This window comes from Saccopteryx bilineata, chromosome 9 (genome assembly GCF_036850765.1).
Source record: "Saccopteryx bilineata isolate mSacBil1 chromosome 9, mSacBil1_pri_phased_curated, whole genome shotgun sequence".
NCBI lineage: Eukaryota > Metazoa > Chordata > Mammalia > Chiroptera > Emballonuridae > Saccopteryx > Saccopteryx bilineata.
In genome coordinates this window covers 27,725,003-27,741,158 of record NC_089498.1, presented here as the reverse complement: position 1 = coordinate 27,741,158, position 16,156 = coordinate 27,725,003, and the positions used below count along the sequence as shown (strand labels likewise).

Genomic DNA, 16,156 nt, shown 5'->3' with positions numbered 1-16,156 from the left:
CACAAAAGTGTATACCAAGAATGCTCACTGCGCCATAGCTGAGACCCGGTTTTGAATGGAAGTGTTAAGAGAGACTGAACTTTCAGACAGCATCACTTGAAACAGCAGAACGATGAAACCACCCCATGTCCTCCCAAAAGGGAGCTTGGTTAAATAAATTACAGTATAGCACATGATGGACTATTATATAGCAGTTAAAAACAGTGAGGCAGATCTACATGAGGAAGATGAGAAAAGATCTATAATATTAAGCAAATGAAAAATCAACGTACAACATGTGTGTGTGTGAGCAAGTATATTCAATCTCTTTCTGGAAGAATACATAAGAAATGGTTACTAATATTTACCTTCCAAGAGAAGGACTGGGAGGAACTTTCACTTTTTATTTCATATCTTCTTGTTTTGTATAGAAATACAAACCATATGCTATATAATATCACTTATTCTCTTTATACAATTCTAAGAATTACTCTACCACCTAATAGAGGTTATTATATTTTTAACTTTGGAGTTAGAAAGATACTAATAAGCTGATTGGAAAAAAATGGACCTTGTTTTATATTTTTAATTTAAACCCCCAAACTAATCCAGTGATTATTAAGACGAGCATTCATCTGAAATATACTGAATTTGAAATTCTGCTTGAAAAAGCAGAAACAAATCTTCCTTTTCTTGACTTCTATAAATTTTCTGCCCAGAACCCTGGACGTTCTCTTCAACAAACCATGGTCTATTTCTTCAGATGGCAAGAAATCTTCCACGGGGTTCAGAAAGTGAAGACAGCCTTGGCAAGGACGATCCAGCCCCCTCGGCTCCTGGCCACATGACTGTCTTCTCTCCTCTTCCTCCTCCCCCCACCCCCTCTCCTTGGTTGGACCCTTCTCCTACTTTTCCCCTCATCTTTCATGAGATCTCAGCTCAACCAGTTCTTTCCCAGGAACTGTGACTCGCCCCCAGCTCACTGGCATAGCTCTGTGTTGGAGTACCCTGTATTTCATAGGACCACTTACCATTATTTCAAGGTTACAGTGAGGTTTATATTTCTTTGGTTAAGTCTGTCCTCCACTCTAAACTGAAAGCTCTACCAAGGCAATGGGAACATCTATTTTTCCTTAACAGGAGGCCCCAGTACCTGTCAGGGTGGTATACTGCATTCGGTGGTGGGATTCAGCAGGTTTGCACCAGTTCGGCAAAACTGATGCCTATTTTTTTTTGTTCAGTTTGGCGAACAGGTTGTTAAAATGGCACTTGTAATCAGGGTTCTGTCTAAGGTGGGCACCTGCACAGCCACCCAATGTGGAAATCACAAATTTACATTCCTTGCTCTTTTTTAACATTCACCTGTGCAACAGCGTATTCTAAGTGCCCGTGGTCATGTTCATTCCGTCCATAGGTCAAGATTTGACAAAACTATGCTTGTAATATTTATTTATTTATTTCATAAAACTCATTATACCTTTGGTGAGATACTATATTTTAATTCCTTCGCATTTGTTATTTCAGTAAACAAACATGCAATGTAAAGAGAAATAGTGCCTATCAACCAGGGCGTGACAAGCTGTCATTGGAAATATCTTAAGTAACAGTTTTATTGTTTTTTAATATTTTTTCATTAATATTTTTTAAATCTTTTTTATAATAACCTAGTCTTATGTACCTCTTTTATTGTTCTTATTTAAGTATTAAATGCATGAAATGATAAACTACCTTTCAGTAAATTGTTCTTTTGTACTTAAAACGGCCATTAGGGCAAAGAACCAGTTGTTAAATTATTTGAATCCCACCCATGACTGCATAAATATGTAAACAAATGACAACTGACTAAATGAATGGATCTATACTTCACACCAAAGCCCAGTGATCATGTTAAAAATGAATCAGACTATGTCACTCTTGGCTCAAACCCTCTAATGTCTTCTTCACCAACGTCTCTGAGGCCCTGCATGTCATACTTGGGGCATCTCTGCACCAGCCTCCCCTTCCATTCGGCTCCAGTCAGCTAGCCTCCTTGTTGACCTTAGAGTCCTCCAGACATGATCCTATACCTCTGTGCCTTTGCACATGCTGTTCCCATTGCTTAAAAAGTATTTCCCCTGACACTGGTACAGCTTGCCTCTTTACTTCATTCAGGTCTCGGGTCAAATGTCACACCTTTGGAAGGTTCACCACTGACCACCTAATCTGAAAGAGTCCATACTGTCCCTCCTTGTCCCTTGCATTGCTTTATTATCTTTCACTGTATATATAACAACCTAACATTATGTTAAATATCGAGAGCAATTATCCCTTTTTGTTCTGTTCCTTCTACCTAAAAGGTAAACCCATCAGAGTAGGGATTTTGGTTTCTTTGATGCTATATTCTCAGCCCCAAGAGCACTGCAAGCCCTCAGTGAATATTTGTGCATAGATACATCAACACAAAAAGAAGAAAGCCAAAAGGAAAAAACCAGAGACAGGGTTAAAGTCTGCTCCTTTCTAAACCTAAAAACCGTAAGCATAACAACCTCTTCGTTGTATTGAGGGGCGTTAACCACATTTTGTTTTTCTTAATAAATGAGCCAAATGAGTAAACATTCTCAAACCTCTGACCAATAAAGCAGATGACATTGACAATGAACTATAAACAAATGCACGGACGATAATGGGTTTGCTTGTCCTTTTCATTCATAAAGTAAACAAAGTGAATATAGCTTTAAAAATAAAGAAAGCATTATTCCAAGAGCAATAAACTTTATGCACTGTACTAAAACCTCCATGTGTTTATCCTGGCATGTGTATTTGACAATTAAGAAGAAAAATAATAGTTGAGTGCTTGCTTACCCATTCTCCTAAAATGCGTGTCACGGCTTCATTGGCTCTTGTCATATTCCTACAGGCCAGGATCACGTGAGCACCATGGAGGGCAAAAGACTTGGCAGTTTCAAACCCTGTGGTTTAAAGAAAAGTCAACATTAGACAACACAAATACAACACACTGAGTCATGATGAATGGCCTTTATTGAACACCACACACATTACCCCAGTGGTGCTCAACCAGAGGTAATTTTGCCTTCTAGGAGACAGTGGCCAATGCCTAGAGACATTTTCAGTGGCCACCACAGGGGATGGCATACTGTAGGTATCTAATGGATCAAAGCCAAGGATACTACAAATATCCTACAATGCTCAGGACAAGCCCCACACAAAGAATCACCTGGCCCAGAATGTCAAAAGTGTAGAGGCTGAGAAAACCTGCCCAGGGAACACAGTGACTTCAGAGGTGAAGGCCAAGCCACAGAAAAGCCCATGGCATAGTCGGCCATTTAACCGTTGCCAATTATGAGCAGATATGGTACTAAACATAAAGAATAAGAAATAAAAAAGACTTACGACATGGGCACTACCCTTAAAGAGTTTACCATCTAATAAGAGTAAACAGACCTGGAAAGTAAAGCAGACATGTGTTAAGTCCTTCACCAGGTGCCCCACACTGTGCTAAGTTTCCAAAACTTCTGCTTCCAGCACTGGCAGCCTAAGTTCCTTAGAGCAACACACCCACTGAGAACAATTAGAAAAGCTGGACAAAATGACACACACACACACACACACACACACACAATTCTGTGAAAGCAACATGGGGACATGATGACTGAGAATTTTTTGGTCCAAGATCTGGAAAAGCTAAAAGGCCTATAAAAGTGAGCCAGTATTTGTAGCTTCTAAACCTAATGAAAATATCCTTCAAAAATAAAGGTGAACAGCCTGACCAGGCGGTGGTGCAGTGGATAGAGCATCGGACTGGGATGCGGAGGACCCAGGTTCGAGACCCCAAGGTTGCCAGCTTGAGTGCGGGCTCATCTGGTTTTAAGCAAAGCTCACCAGCTTGGACCCAAGGTCACTGGCTTGAGCAAGGGGTTACTCGGTCTGCTGTAGCCCCATGGTCAAGGCACATATGAGAAAGCAATCAATGAACAACTAAGGTGCCACACCGAAAAACTGATAATTGATGCTTCTCATCTCTCTCCGTTCCTGTCTGTCTGTCCCTATCTATCCCTCTCTCTGACTCTCTCTCTGTCTCTGTAAATAATTAATTAATTAGTTAATTAATTAAATGTGAATAAAATTTTAAACATATAAAAGCTGAGAGGATATATTATCAATAGATCAACACTAGAGGAAATACTAAAGGATGTTCTTCAGGCAGAAGGAAAATGACCGTAGATAGAAATTTAAAAATGCATAAAGTAGCAAAGAGGAACATAAAGGATAAATATATGGGAAAATCTAAACGACGATGGGAATAGTTTGTGAATTTTTAAATACACAGCAGAAACTACTATGCTGATAATAATGCATAATCTAGGAGGTGTTCTAAGACTCTTGTATTATCCAGAAAGTGATCAAGTATTAATTTATATTAGACCTTAAGAAGTCAAAGATTCAGGTGGCTATCTCTACGATAACCACTAAGAAAAATATACAAATTTAACAAGCTAATAGAAAGAGAAAGTAGAATAATAAAAAGAAAGTTGGATAAATAGAAAGCTAATAATAAAATGATATATTTAACCCCAAATATGTCTAGAATTATATTAAATATAAATGAACTAAAAACTGCAATCCCCTGGCCGGTTGGCTCAGCGGTAGAGCGTCGGCCTGGCGTGCGGGGGGACCCGGGTTCAATTCCCGGCCAGGGCACATAGGAGAAGCGCCCATTTGCTTCTCCACCCCTACCTCCTTCCTCTCTGTCTCTCTCTTCCCCTCCCGCAGCCAAGGCTCCATTGGAGCAAAGATGGCTCGGGCGCTGGGGATGGCTCTGTGGCCTCTGCCCCAGGCGCTAGAGTGGCTCTGGTCGCGGCAGAGCGACGCCCCGGAGGGGCAGAGCATCGCCCCCTGGTGGGCAGAGCGTCGCCCCTGGTGGGCGTGCCAGGTGGATCCCGGTCGGGCGCATGCGGGAGTCTGTCTGACTGTCTCTCCCCGTTTCCAGCTTCAAAAAAATACAAAAAAAACCCCAAAAAACAAAAAAAACTGCAATCAGCACAAAACAAATAAATGAACAAAACAGAAACAGACATATAGATACAAAGAAGCTGATATTGGGGGTGGGTGGAAGAATGTGAATAAAATAAATAAAACAAAATAAAGTTAATGATAATACTTTTGCCACAGACTAGCTATGATGAGCAAATAAGGCTAATCAGAATAGGATCTTATACATAGTATATAAAATATTGAACAACACAATTGATAAACTGGAAGTCAGTGAATATACTAACCACTGAACAGGAGAGCATAAGATACACTCAACTACTTAAAGAATTTTCACCAAAATTGACAGTGTTCAGGGCCAAAAGCAAGTCTCAACAAATTTCAAAAGATTTAAACTGGAAAGTATAATCTTGGACCAAAATAGAATAAAATTAGAAATCAATAACAAGATCCTAGAAAATCCCCTCATTTGGAAACTAAGCAATATGTTAATTAAATAAGAAAACTGTGACTCAAAAAAAAAATTGTAGTGAAAATTAGAAAATATTTTAAACTGACTTATAGAACTTAGCTAAAACCATGGATAAAGAGACAATCTACAGCATTAAACACGTATATTAAAACAGAAGATGAGTTGTGTCCATTAAGTTAGAAAATCTTTAAAGCAGCTAATTTAACCTAAAGAAAACAGAAGGGAGGTAATAAAAGGAAAAACTAAGAAAGATAAAGCAAACACAAAATGCAGAGAAACAAGCCAAAAGTCATCTTCTTGAAAAGACTAAAATGATTGCTAAGAAGCCAGCAAGATTTAGAGAACGAGTGTGCTGAAGCCCATGCCCATGCATGGAGACCACACAAATGACCAGCATCTGGGATGAATGAAAGGACACCACTACAGAGCCTACAAATACCAAAATCTTAAGATATGGTGGACAACTTTACGCCAGTATATTTAAGATAAAGATGAAAAAGACAAAGCCCCAGAAAGACACTATTTCAAAATTGCTGCAAGAAGAAAGAGAAAAACTAAAAATTTCTATATACTTTTCTTAAATTCTCAGAATAAAAACTTTAGATCCATATGTCTTGAAAGGTAAAGCCTACCAAATATTTAACAAAATAAAACCACCAATCTTACATAAACTCTTCTACAGGATAGAAAAATAAGAAAAACGACTTTTTTCCTCCCCGAAGTTAGAAGCTGGGGGGGGGGGGAGTCAGACAGACTCCTGCATGCGCCTACTGGGATCCACCTGGCATGCCCACCAGGGGGCAATGCTCTGCCCATCTGGGGAGTTGCTCTGTTGTGACTGGAGCCATTCTAACACCTGAGGCAGAGGCCATGGAGCCATCCTCAGCGCCCAGGCCAACTTTGCTCCAAAGGAGCTGTGGCTGCGGGAGGAGAAGAGACAGATAGAGAAGAAGGAGGGGGGAAGGGCGGAAAAGCAGATGGGCGCTTCTCCTGTGTGCCCTGACAGGGAATCGAACCTGGGATTTCCACACACCAGGCCGACACTCTACCACTGACCCAACTAGCTAGGGCCAAAAAACGACTATTTTATAAGGCTTAAACTCATTAGTTAATAGGGAAATGCAAGTTAAAGATACAATGAGAATCTACTATATACCTACTATTACAATGGCTAATTTAAAAAACAAATGAACAGGCCGTGGCCGGTTGGCTCAGCGGTAGAGCGTTGGCCTGGCGTGCGGGGGACCCGGGTTCGATTCCCGGCCAGGGCACATAGAAGCGCCCATTTGCTTCTCCACCCCCTCTTCTTCCTCTCTGTCTCTCTCTTCCCCTCCCGCAGCCAAGGCTCCATTGGAGCAAAGATGGCCTGGGCGCTGGGGATGGCTCCTTGGCCTCTGCCCCAGGCGCTAGAGTGGCTCTGGTCGCCCTCTGGTGGGCAGAGCGTCGCCCCTGGTGGGCGTGCCAGGTGGATCCCGGTCGGGCGCATGCGGGAGTCTGTCTGACTGTCTCTCCCTGTTTCCAGCTTCAGAAAAAAAACAAACAAACAAACAAAAAAAAATGAACACACCAAATGTTGCCGAGGATGTGGAACAACCAGAACTTGTATACATCACTGAGTTGTAAGGAGAAGAGGAGAGAGAAGGAGAGAGGAAGATGGGGGCAGTCTAACTCCAGAGCCTGAACACTATGCTACTGCTCTGAAGAGTAAAATACAGAGTCTTGTAAGCTATATGGAAGACCATAGAGCAAACTACAAACACAAAGAAATCAATTCTACTAGCAAAGGCAGCAATGCAACTCAGCCAGAGTCATGTCCAGTGACCATGGATTATTGTTTCCAAAATAATGCTAATATCTGTGAATAATGCTAAGAGTGTCGTTATCTTACTGATATTGCCATGAGAGTCTAGCAAAGTGCATTCATTCATATCCCTTCCATATATCTATATTGTGACCATAATTTAAAGAGAAGGGGGCTGGGGGGAGGAGACTAAAGGGGGCCAAATATACGGTGACCAAAAGCAGTTTGACTTTGGGGGAAGGGCAGACAGAGCAATGAATAGTGCACATGCTACGGAGATGCACACCTGAAGCCTCTGTGTTCCTACGGGCCAGTGTCACCCCATTAAATCTAATTTCTAAATAAAAATAAATAAGTTTAAAAAGAAAGAAAGGAAGAGATCGGCTATAAGACTCACCGTGCCATTTGTCTAAATACTGGAACATACTTAAACTTCACTGTGAGATAACCTGGGTTATTTGGCAGATTACGCCAAGTTCCATATCCCAAGGTTTTCACTTGTCATTCTCTAAGTATAATCTATGCCTGAGTCGGATGTTACAATAATGCACAGAGGATTTCAAACCTGAATGATTTGCCTCCTCTTTGATATACATAGTACAGGTGCTTGAAGCCCTATCTTCAAGCCGGGAGGTGAGATGACAGGAACTGAAATTTGCTGATCTTGATCCAGTGATACCAATTTCACCCCTTATCACCGGTGAGCAAAATGAACCCATATCATTTGGGAAAACAGAGAGAGGGAAAAGGCCAGGTTCTCTAACCCCCCGGCCCCATTCCGAAACTGAATGGGAGCAGGGGTTGGGACATAATCTTGCTGACGGATGGGCTGCATCAATCAGGGTAATGAAATGCTAGCATTTCATGACGTGGCCAAAAGCGACTTCGCTTGCAACCCCAGGACTTTACACACCCAGATCTCACTGAAAGTGATGGGCTCTGGGCTCTGTGTCCCTATGAGATTTCCAGCTCAGAGCAACCATCAGAAATATATTTCTTCACATGTCTATCTGAGTATAAAAAGAAAAATAAATGATTCAGGGGAGTGGAGGCACAAAGGGGTCACAATGCTTAGTCGTTCTTTAGCAGCCATATTTCTCACGGATCGAGAGAGCATTGGTAGAATGCAGGGCGAGGTGGGGCTTTTTTTTTTATCTAATTCACAGGTTAACTGCAAAGGCCTTAGAATCTTTGCCTCCTTCATCTCTGTATCCCATTGGACTCACACTTGGTGGCATTCAATAAATATCAAAGGAATGAATGGTTCCTACAGGTTAATAAGCTACAATCTGGGACTATTTTAAAACAGTCCAAATTGTTTCAAACTATTCTGATTAGTCTCTAACTTCCTTTCTAAGGAGTAAATATTAACATCCTGTAAAGAAACTGTTCACTGCAGTGGCGGATGACACTACCCTGAAATCTGTGTGGGGAAATCATGCCCTTTTTCTATCAAAATGCCTTTCCCCAAACAAACCTGTTCGGTCACTTGACAAAATGACCTCCAGCAAAGGACTTTTAAGCACATCAGACGTGATGGCAGCAACAGGCTGCAGGCACATGTTCGCACCCGCTGTCCTTCAGATGATTCCTGACTGTGCTTATGGGTAAGCCCGCTGTCCCTGTGTCGCTGGAAACTACATCGTGGCTCTTCCATCTTCCTTTCTCTAAGCAATGCCTTATAGGTTGCTAGTCTGTTCTGAAAAGCTACAACTGACAACTCTGTTTCTTTCTGCTTTACAGTTGCCTTTGGAGCAGAAACAAAGCATGGATATTTCAGAAGATGATGGTCCTTAACAGCAAGGACCATAACATTTTTTATAGTAAACCATATCTCTGGAGTGTGGAGTTTTATATATAAAAAAAAAAGAAGAAGAAGAAGAAAAGAAAGAAAGAAAAAGAAATTTCATAATGCCACCTACTGCAAAAGTCCTGAAAAAGCCCAAGAGAATAGCATCCCTCCCTCCCGGAACACCACAGCGATGACCAGCTTAATTAGCTAAATGTAGTACTGCTAAGCCAATTCTGCCCGGTGCCAAAGTTTGTGCAAAATAATGAAGGCAATGGTTTACTAAATTTAATAACCTGATTCATCTTATAAAAAATTAACTTTATGACAATGTTTAAATTGAACCAGCTTAACTGCACGGAGGTGGCAAGAGTGCGTCCAGAAGAATATTTAATGCTAATAATATAAAGAAAATAAGGGAACACATTTTAAAACAACGGGCGGCATCAGTTTTCCAGCACTTGTTACATCTGATCCGGGTGGAAAATTAAGCAGCCATGAAGGTCTGAGATCTCCCTGTCTTGGGGTTTTAGCGTTGCATACGCATATTGAAGTACCATGAAAGGGAAAACATCCCCGCCCCCAGAAAAATTTAAATACCTGCTTATCTGACACTGGTTTTCATTCTCTAGATTGGGGATCACAGGATAAAATAAAGCCCACGGGACCTGTTTTGTTTGGTCTATCCTTTGTTTACCTCCTTCCTCCCTCTCTTCCTTCTTTCCTTCTTTCCTTCTTTCCTTCCTTCCTTCCTAATATGAATTAGTTGTCAGCATTTAAAAAAAAAAATCCAGGGAGATTACATATCTAATAGTAGATATCCAGCCTCTCTGGAAAAGCTGACCAGCCCGGGCCCCCAGACCCCACTGCTGCTTACAGGCCGGAGGTGGGGTTTGCGCCGTCCTGACGGCCACAGTCACCGGCCACAGTCACCGCCCACGCCGCTGACATTCCTGCCAGGCCACTGTAGGCCTCTAATGCTCAGATGCAGCTATCTGGGGAAGACTCCTTCTGGAGATCAGGGCTCAGGCCTTACCACAATACAGCCTCAATCAGAACGTTCACATCCAAACTGCCGAATCTCAAAGACGGTTTCATCCTGACCTGCTTGCGAGTTTAAGCCGTGTCAGGAAGATGAGGATGCTAGCTAGGCCCTGGGGGACCCGGCAGCAGCACTCAGCTTGCACGGAGCAGTGCAAGGGAGAGGGCTCGAGGACCTGCGGAATGAGGTGTATGGTGCAAGCTCCTTGAACCTCCTTCTTGCCATTTCCCAAGTGTCATCCCGTGACTGCAGGAAGTCTGCACCCAGAACTACACTGGGGCTGAAGGACGTAGACATGAACCGGACAAGCAATAAAGACAGGGTGCATGGCAAAACAAGGTCAACGGTGGGCGAGGGGCCCCGTGTGAATGAGGGACAGGAAACACAACAGGAGGTGAAACCCTGGACAGCAAGCTAAAATGGCAGGGCTCTTTTACATGTGGCAGGGAGCAGGTGAAAGAACTTGGACAGGGAGTAGCACTACAAATGATTATTATTTTATCTATTTAAGATACTGCTGGTGGCGGGCTTACCAGCTTGAGTGTGGGGTCGACAGCTTAGGCGTGGGTTCACAGACATGACCCCATGATTGCTGACTTGATCCCAAAGGTTGCTGGCTTGAAGCCCAAAGGTCACTGGCTTGAGTAAGGGGTAACAGGCTCAGCTGGAGCCCCCCAGTCAAGGCACATATAAGAAAGCAACCAATGAATAACGAAGATGCCACAACTATGATTTGATGCTTTTCACCTCTCTCCCTTCTTGTCTGTCTGTCCCTGACTGTCCCTATCTCGCGCGCACGCAAAAAAAAAGGAAAAAAAAAAAGAAAAGATACTGCTGGTGGTCAAGTAGAAATGGACTCGCTGAAGATACTGCAGCCTTGTGACCAGCCAGGAGGAGATGAGGTACCTTTTGTGTGGAACAGCTAAGGAAACTGCTTGGGAAGCAAAAGTCTACAAAGTCTGATGACTTCCCAAGTCTACATCTGAGAGAGTACCCAAGGTCTCCAAGCAGGCCAGTGGGCCACGGGTGAGGTTAGCAATCGGTTTACCCAGACAAGGAATACAAGGACGGAGGAGGCGGGCGTGTGGTAGTGGAGGGAGATGGAACAGCAGCCACACCCAGTGAATATCACTGTTAGGTTGGACGGACCAGGATGGGGTCACCAGTTCCTCAGGCACAAAGGACATCAGGCTGGGAGCCCAGTCCCAGCAATTACTGACAACGCTGCCACTGAACTAGATGCTAAGAACAAGGCGATTTTTTTTCCCAATGCCAGGAAGGTTCCTCTGGTTTGAGTTTTTTTTAATTTTCTCCATATGGTAGATTTACTCGGGCAGTGTCCCCATTTACTCTAAATTATGGTTTTAATTATCATTTTTATTAAGATGCCCAAAGGAGCTGGGACTTACAGCACCCGTAATTTCTAATGGGTTGTTATTATTAATTTATAATTGTGAAACACTGGAGACAAATGTTAGTTGTAACTGTACACAATTAAAAGGCCACAGAGATGGTGACCCCCATACAAGAACAGACCACTGAAGCATTTTTAGGGACCCACCAACAAGTTGCAGAATCTTCCAGCACAAGTCACCTCCCTGCCTGGAGATCCACTATCACATATAGAGCAAAAATATAAGCTTACTGTCTTTCACCTTGAGTTAGATTTGTGGACAATTCAAAATTTGGGACCAGTTTTCTGTTGTTAAACCAGTCGCCTCAAGAATGTGATCTCCTGTAAGTACAAGGGTCCTACTTTCCAAACTGATCTGATTAATGTAATTGAAATTATGGTGGCATGACATTGGCCATGATATTTAATCTAACTCTCCTGGGGCCCCTCGGATAAAGTATTTGGACATACGTTCACCACAACCATTAAGGTCAATGCCACAAGTAACCAGATAGCCCACACCGCTGTTTCTGGAGTTATTTTAATTATCTGAATGATCGCATTTACCTTACACCCCATTTCAATTACACAGTTCTGAGTTCCAAAGAATTATAAATTGTGCTCACTGAATGCTAACCACAGCTGCCAACTCTTAAGAAATTATAAAACTACACAGGTCTCTCCAGAGGAAAATAAGTCATAACCAGCCCTGCTCGTAAATGCATGTGTTATATACGGCCAGCAACAAGTACCACACAGAGGTTCCTAAATCCTCCTGAAAACATAAATAGGTCTCGAATATAAATATTTACCAAAGAAAGATAACCCAATTCAAGAGTTGAGAACACAGAAGCAGGAAATGGTCGGCTCATGTGGAATATCTTTTTGAAATATCACCAGGCTGCATTTACATGCTTTAGGCAGAGTAATGTTTTGTAAAGCTGTATAATAAATTCCAAGTGACTGCCCGGGATCTCTCAAGAGACAGGACTGACCCGAGGCTGCCTGCTCACGCTGCCACTAAGCTGGTTGAGTAAGTTCTCATCCGACCTGCCAGCGACCGTGCAGGCTCCTGTGTTAAGAGGCACAGTGAGAAAAAGGCCCAAAGACTGCCATTAACATGGGTCTAGGCAGGCCCGATGAAGACAGATCCTGTAAGGGCAACTAATCTGAGCAGTGTCCGTGTCGGAAAGGGTAAGGGGGAACCAGGCAACCGCACAGATTAACAGGAGGGAGGAGGGGAGCAGAATACAAAATGGCTCAACATCTTTCGGGGCAACTGGGCTATGTCCATCAAATCATACGTGGACAGGCTCTTAACCCAGCTAGTCCACGCCCAGATATTTATCCTACAAATACACTTCCCCACATGCACAACAACAGAGAGGAATATTAAACAAGCATTGTTTGCAATAGCCAAAAACCGGGAATCAACCTACATGCCCATCAAGGAGCTGAAATAAATTACATGGCAAGCACAGAACAAGACACTGTGCTGCAGTTTAAAAGAATGAGGTGAAATGAGATGGAGACGCAAGAAAACGTCCACATGTTCCATTAACCAAGAAGAAAAATATCAAGGTGGAGAACGGCATGCAGGTAGGTATGAAACACAAAGGTAGGAAAGGCATGCGCTTAATACGTGTTAACATTGATTACTCGGGCAAGGAAGACTTATTTTGCCTTTCAGAACCTCTGTGCTATTTCAGTTTTTAACACGTGCATGTATGCCTGTTACAGAAGTTAACTACAAATCAAAAAAACCAAAAAACTGAATGATACCTAGTTGATAAATGATAGGCCTTTATAAATGTTAATACAGAGAAATAAAGGCAAGTGAGAATGGAAAGAAACCTATTTCTATTCCAAACAATACATTTTTTTTTGAGCCTCCTGATTTTCAGAGATGTTGGAAAGAATGTAACTTAGAGGCCATTATTATGTGTTGGGCACTATGCCAGGTGTTTTATGAAATACATTATCTCATCTAAGACACACTTCACAAAAACCATGTGGAGTATCATTGTCATCATTTCCTATAGGAGAAGACCAACAATCCCAGAGGTTAGGGGGCCCACAAGATCAGAAGGCAAAAAAGGAGGAGGATCCCCAAGTGGTGTGGCCTGAGTTCAAAGCACATGACCCCCTATCCAGCCTCCAAACCACCACACTCACCCTGTGGGGTTAAAGGCACAAGCTCAGAGCTCCTGCAGGGCAGGAAGAACCAACCAGGAACACTCCTCACCAGCCCAGCTGTCTACTAACTCTATCGGTTAAATGTGATACTTACAGAATTTGATATACATTTTTTGTAACTCTTATGAGGCGTGTTTACATTTTTTCACATTTGTATAATTTAAACTAAACCTACTAAGCAGCCATCCTTCTGAAAGAGATAGAAATGGTCCAAATATACGGGCTTCAATGTCAACAGCCAACCAATGCCTATTTCTTTACTGTGTCATCTGTCAAGGCAAAGAATTTAGGCTTCTTCAGCCCCTTGATTACAGAAGCGTACTTAGTTTATGGAATCCATCCCCAAACTGGGACACATTATCAAATTGTCTTCTCTCTTATTTAATATTTCATCACAGAGCTCAGAAGTAACACCATCCTTTGCTTTTACAAACATGTCCCTGTGTCAGCCCTCTGTGTGGATAACTAATCCACAGCAACGGTTTCTCTCCACATTCTTCAAGGTCAATAACTTCCAAGACCAAACTTAACTGAACCTTGTCTCTCTGCTTTCAAACAATAAGTCATTTTATTTCCACAGGACTTACTGGGACGATCTTAACACCACAGCCATTACAAATTCTGTTCAAATTTTTCTTTAATTTCTAAAAGGCTTCCGGGCCAAACTTTAAAAGACTGTCTTTATTCAAGTCAAAGATAAAGAGCCACTCCCCCTCCACTGAATTAAAAAGAAAGGAATGCCACATTGGATGTTTAAACAAAATGTACACGGCACTTTTTATAAACTTGGCCCAGAGCTTTAGGTAGAAAAATTAAAACAGGATGAAAGAGAAGAAATAAAAACAAAACCTTCTTGGTAAAAAATATTTTCAAATCCAGCTGATTGGACATAGAAACCACTATGTCTTTTATGGGCTCTCAACAAGATGCAGCTTCTGTCCCTTGCTGGCATTAAAAAAGGAAAGAATACAATGGTTCTATCATTTCAAACCCAGCACACGCTGTTTGGCTCACACTGATGTTCTTCGGAGAGCAAGCCTTTGTAACCAAGGAATCTCACTCACAGGCACGCACACGGCGTCACTTCTCGTAATACTGCACTCACAGCAGTACCTTCTAAGAGAACCGAGGTGTTTCTGGTTTTTAGAAGTGGAAAGATTAACCCCAAAGTTAGGCCTTTTTCACTTTGATGGATTAATTTACGGCCACTCCGCCAGGAGGAGAGAACCCACTCGGAACCTGCAGGCATGCTCGCATTATATTACTGAGCCGCCCATTGTTTTCACAGCTGGGCCGGGACTTCCTTTCAGGACCGCGGGCCTCCGCGGCCTGGCCCTCTGCTCGAGATGGGGTTCTTTGATTTAGAGCAAACAGGGCAGCCGTGAAGGGCCTGCTCCCGCTCTCGTCCAAAACGAGAGAGACCCCTTTCTTTACCTTCTTAACTACCAGTGGGACTTGTCTCCCAACGTATTTTCCACTCCTGTCAATTATGGAGTGCTTAGGAAGGAACTGTTTATAATAAAAAATATATTTAAAAAAATAAATAAATAAAAGCCCTTCTTCATTCCATTGGGAGCTCCCAGAACTGAAAAGCCTGCTCCGTGCTGCGCTGTCAATGTTGGCAACATAACTACTTTTCTACTTCAAGCCTCTCCCTCTTTGGCTTTCACCTTTTTATAAAGTGGTATATTATCTCGCCTCTTAAAAAGATTAAGTTCTCTCTGCTCCCAAAGTCCTGTGGAGGTACTCAAAACACCAGCCTGGGAAAATTTGGCACTTTTCTGAGGCTCACTTTTCAAGTATCCAGATTAACTTCTCATTCTCCATCACTTTCTGCTTTTTCAGATGCGATTTCTCGGAAGTACGGCTTAAATGTGGCCACGGAAGCTATTCGCGAGGGAGCGCCCATTAACATTGCGGCTCCCGTTAGGTCCTGTCCTAAAATCATGACTCCTACAACTCTGTTCCTATTCAGTAAGAAAACCGGTAATCGAGAAGGGTTAGGAAGTGACAACAAATGAAGTGAAAGATGTGCTCAACATGTACAAACAAGGAGAAGAAATGGAATGCACTTTCAAGCACACTGAGTTTAACGCAAAACACCTGATTAAAAGGATAAGCCTTAACTTGTATTCATTAGGAAAAATGCATAGCTGATAATCAATATAACCAAGTCAACCTCTTACGTGATATATTTATTATAACCCCTTTAAGTTTAATGAAGGCTAACAGTGGTTTGGCTGTCTATATTTCCATTGTCACTCTGATATTTTCTTTCTCTTTTTTGTTTTCTTGAGAGACAGGAACATTCAGCCGCTCCTTCATGTGCCCTAACTGGGGAATCAAACCAGCAACCTTTGTACTCCAGAGCAACACTCCAACCAACCGCGCTATCCAGCCAGGGCTTACTTTTTATTGATATTTATTTATTTATTTTCTTTTTTAGAGACAGAGAGAGAAGAGGAAGAGAAGTATTTATTTGTTGTTCCACTCAG

The 16,156-nt window shown here is 42.3% G+C and overlaps 1 protein-coding gene across 5 annotated transcripts in view; it reads right to left on the bottom strand.

Moving 5' to 3' along the window:
• Window positions 1-16,156, bottom strand: part of WWOX (WW domain containing oxidoreductase) — a 1,016,165-nt gene that overhangs the window by 956,612 nt on the left and 43,397 nt on the right. For all 5 annotated transcript variants that reach the window (XM_066242858.1, XM_066242857.1, XM_066242856.1 and 2 more), the window contains exon 5: window positions 2,821-2,927. In XM_066242858.1, coding sequence (XP_066098955.1) covers window positions 2,821-2,927 — 107 coding nt within the window. The remainder of the gene's footprint in view (window positions 1-2,820; window positions 2,928-16,156) is intronic.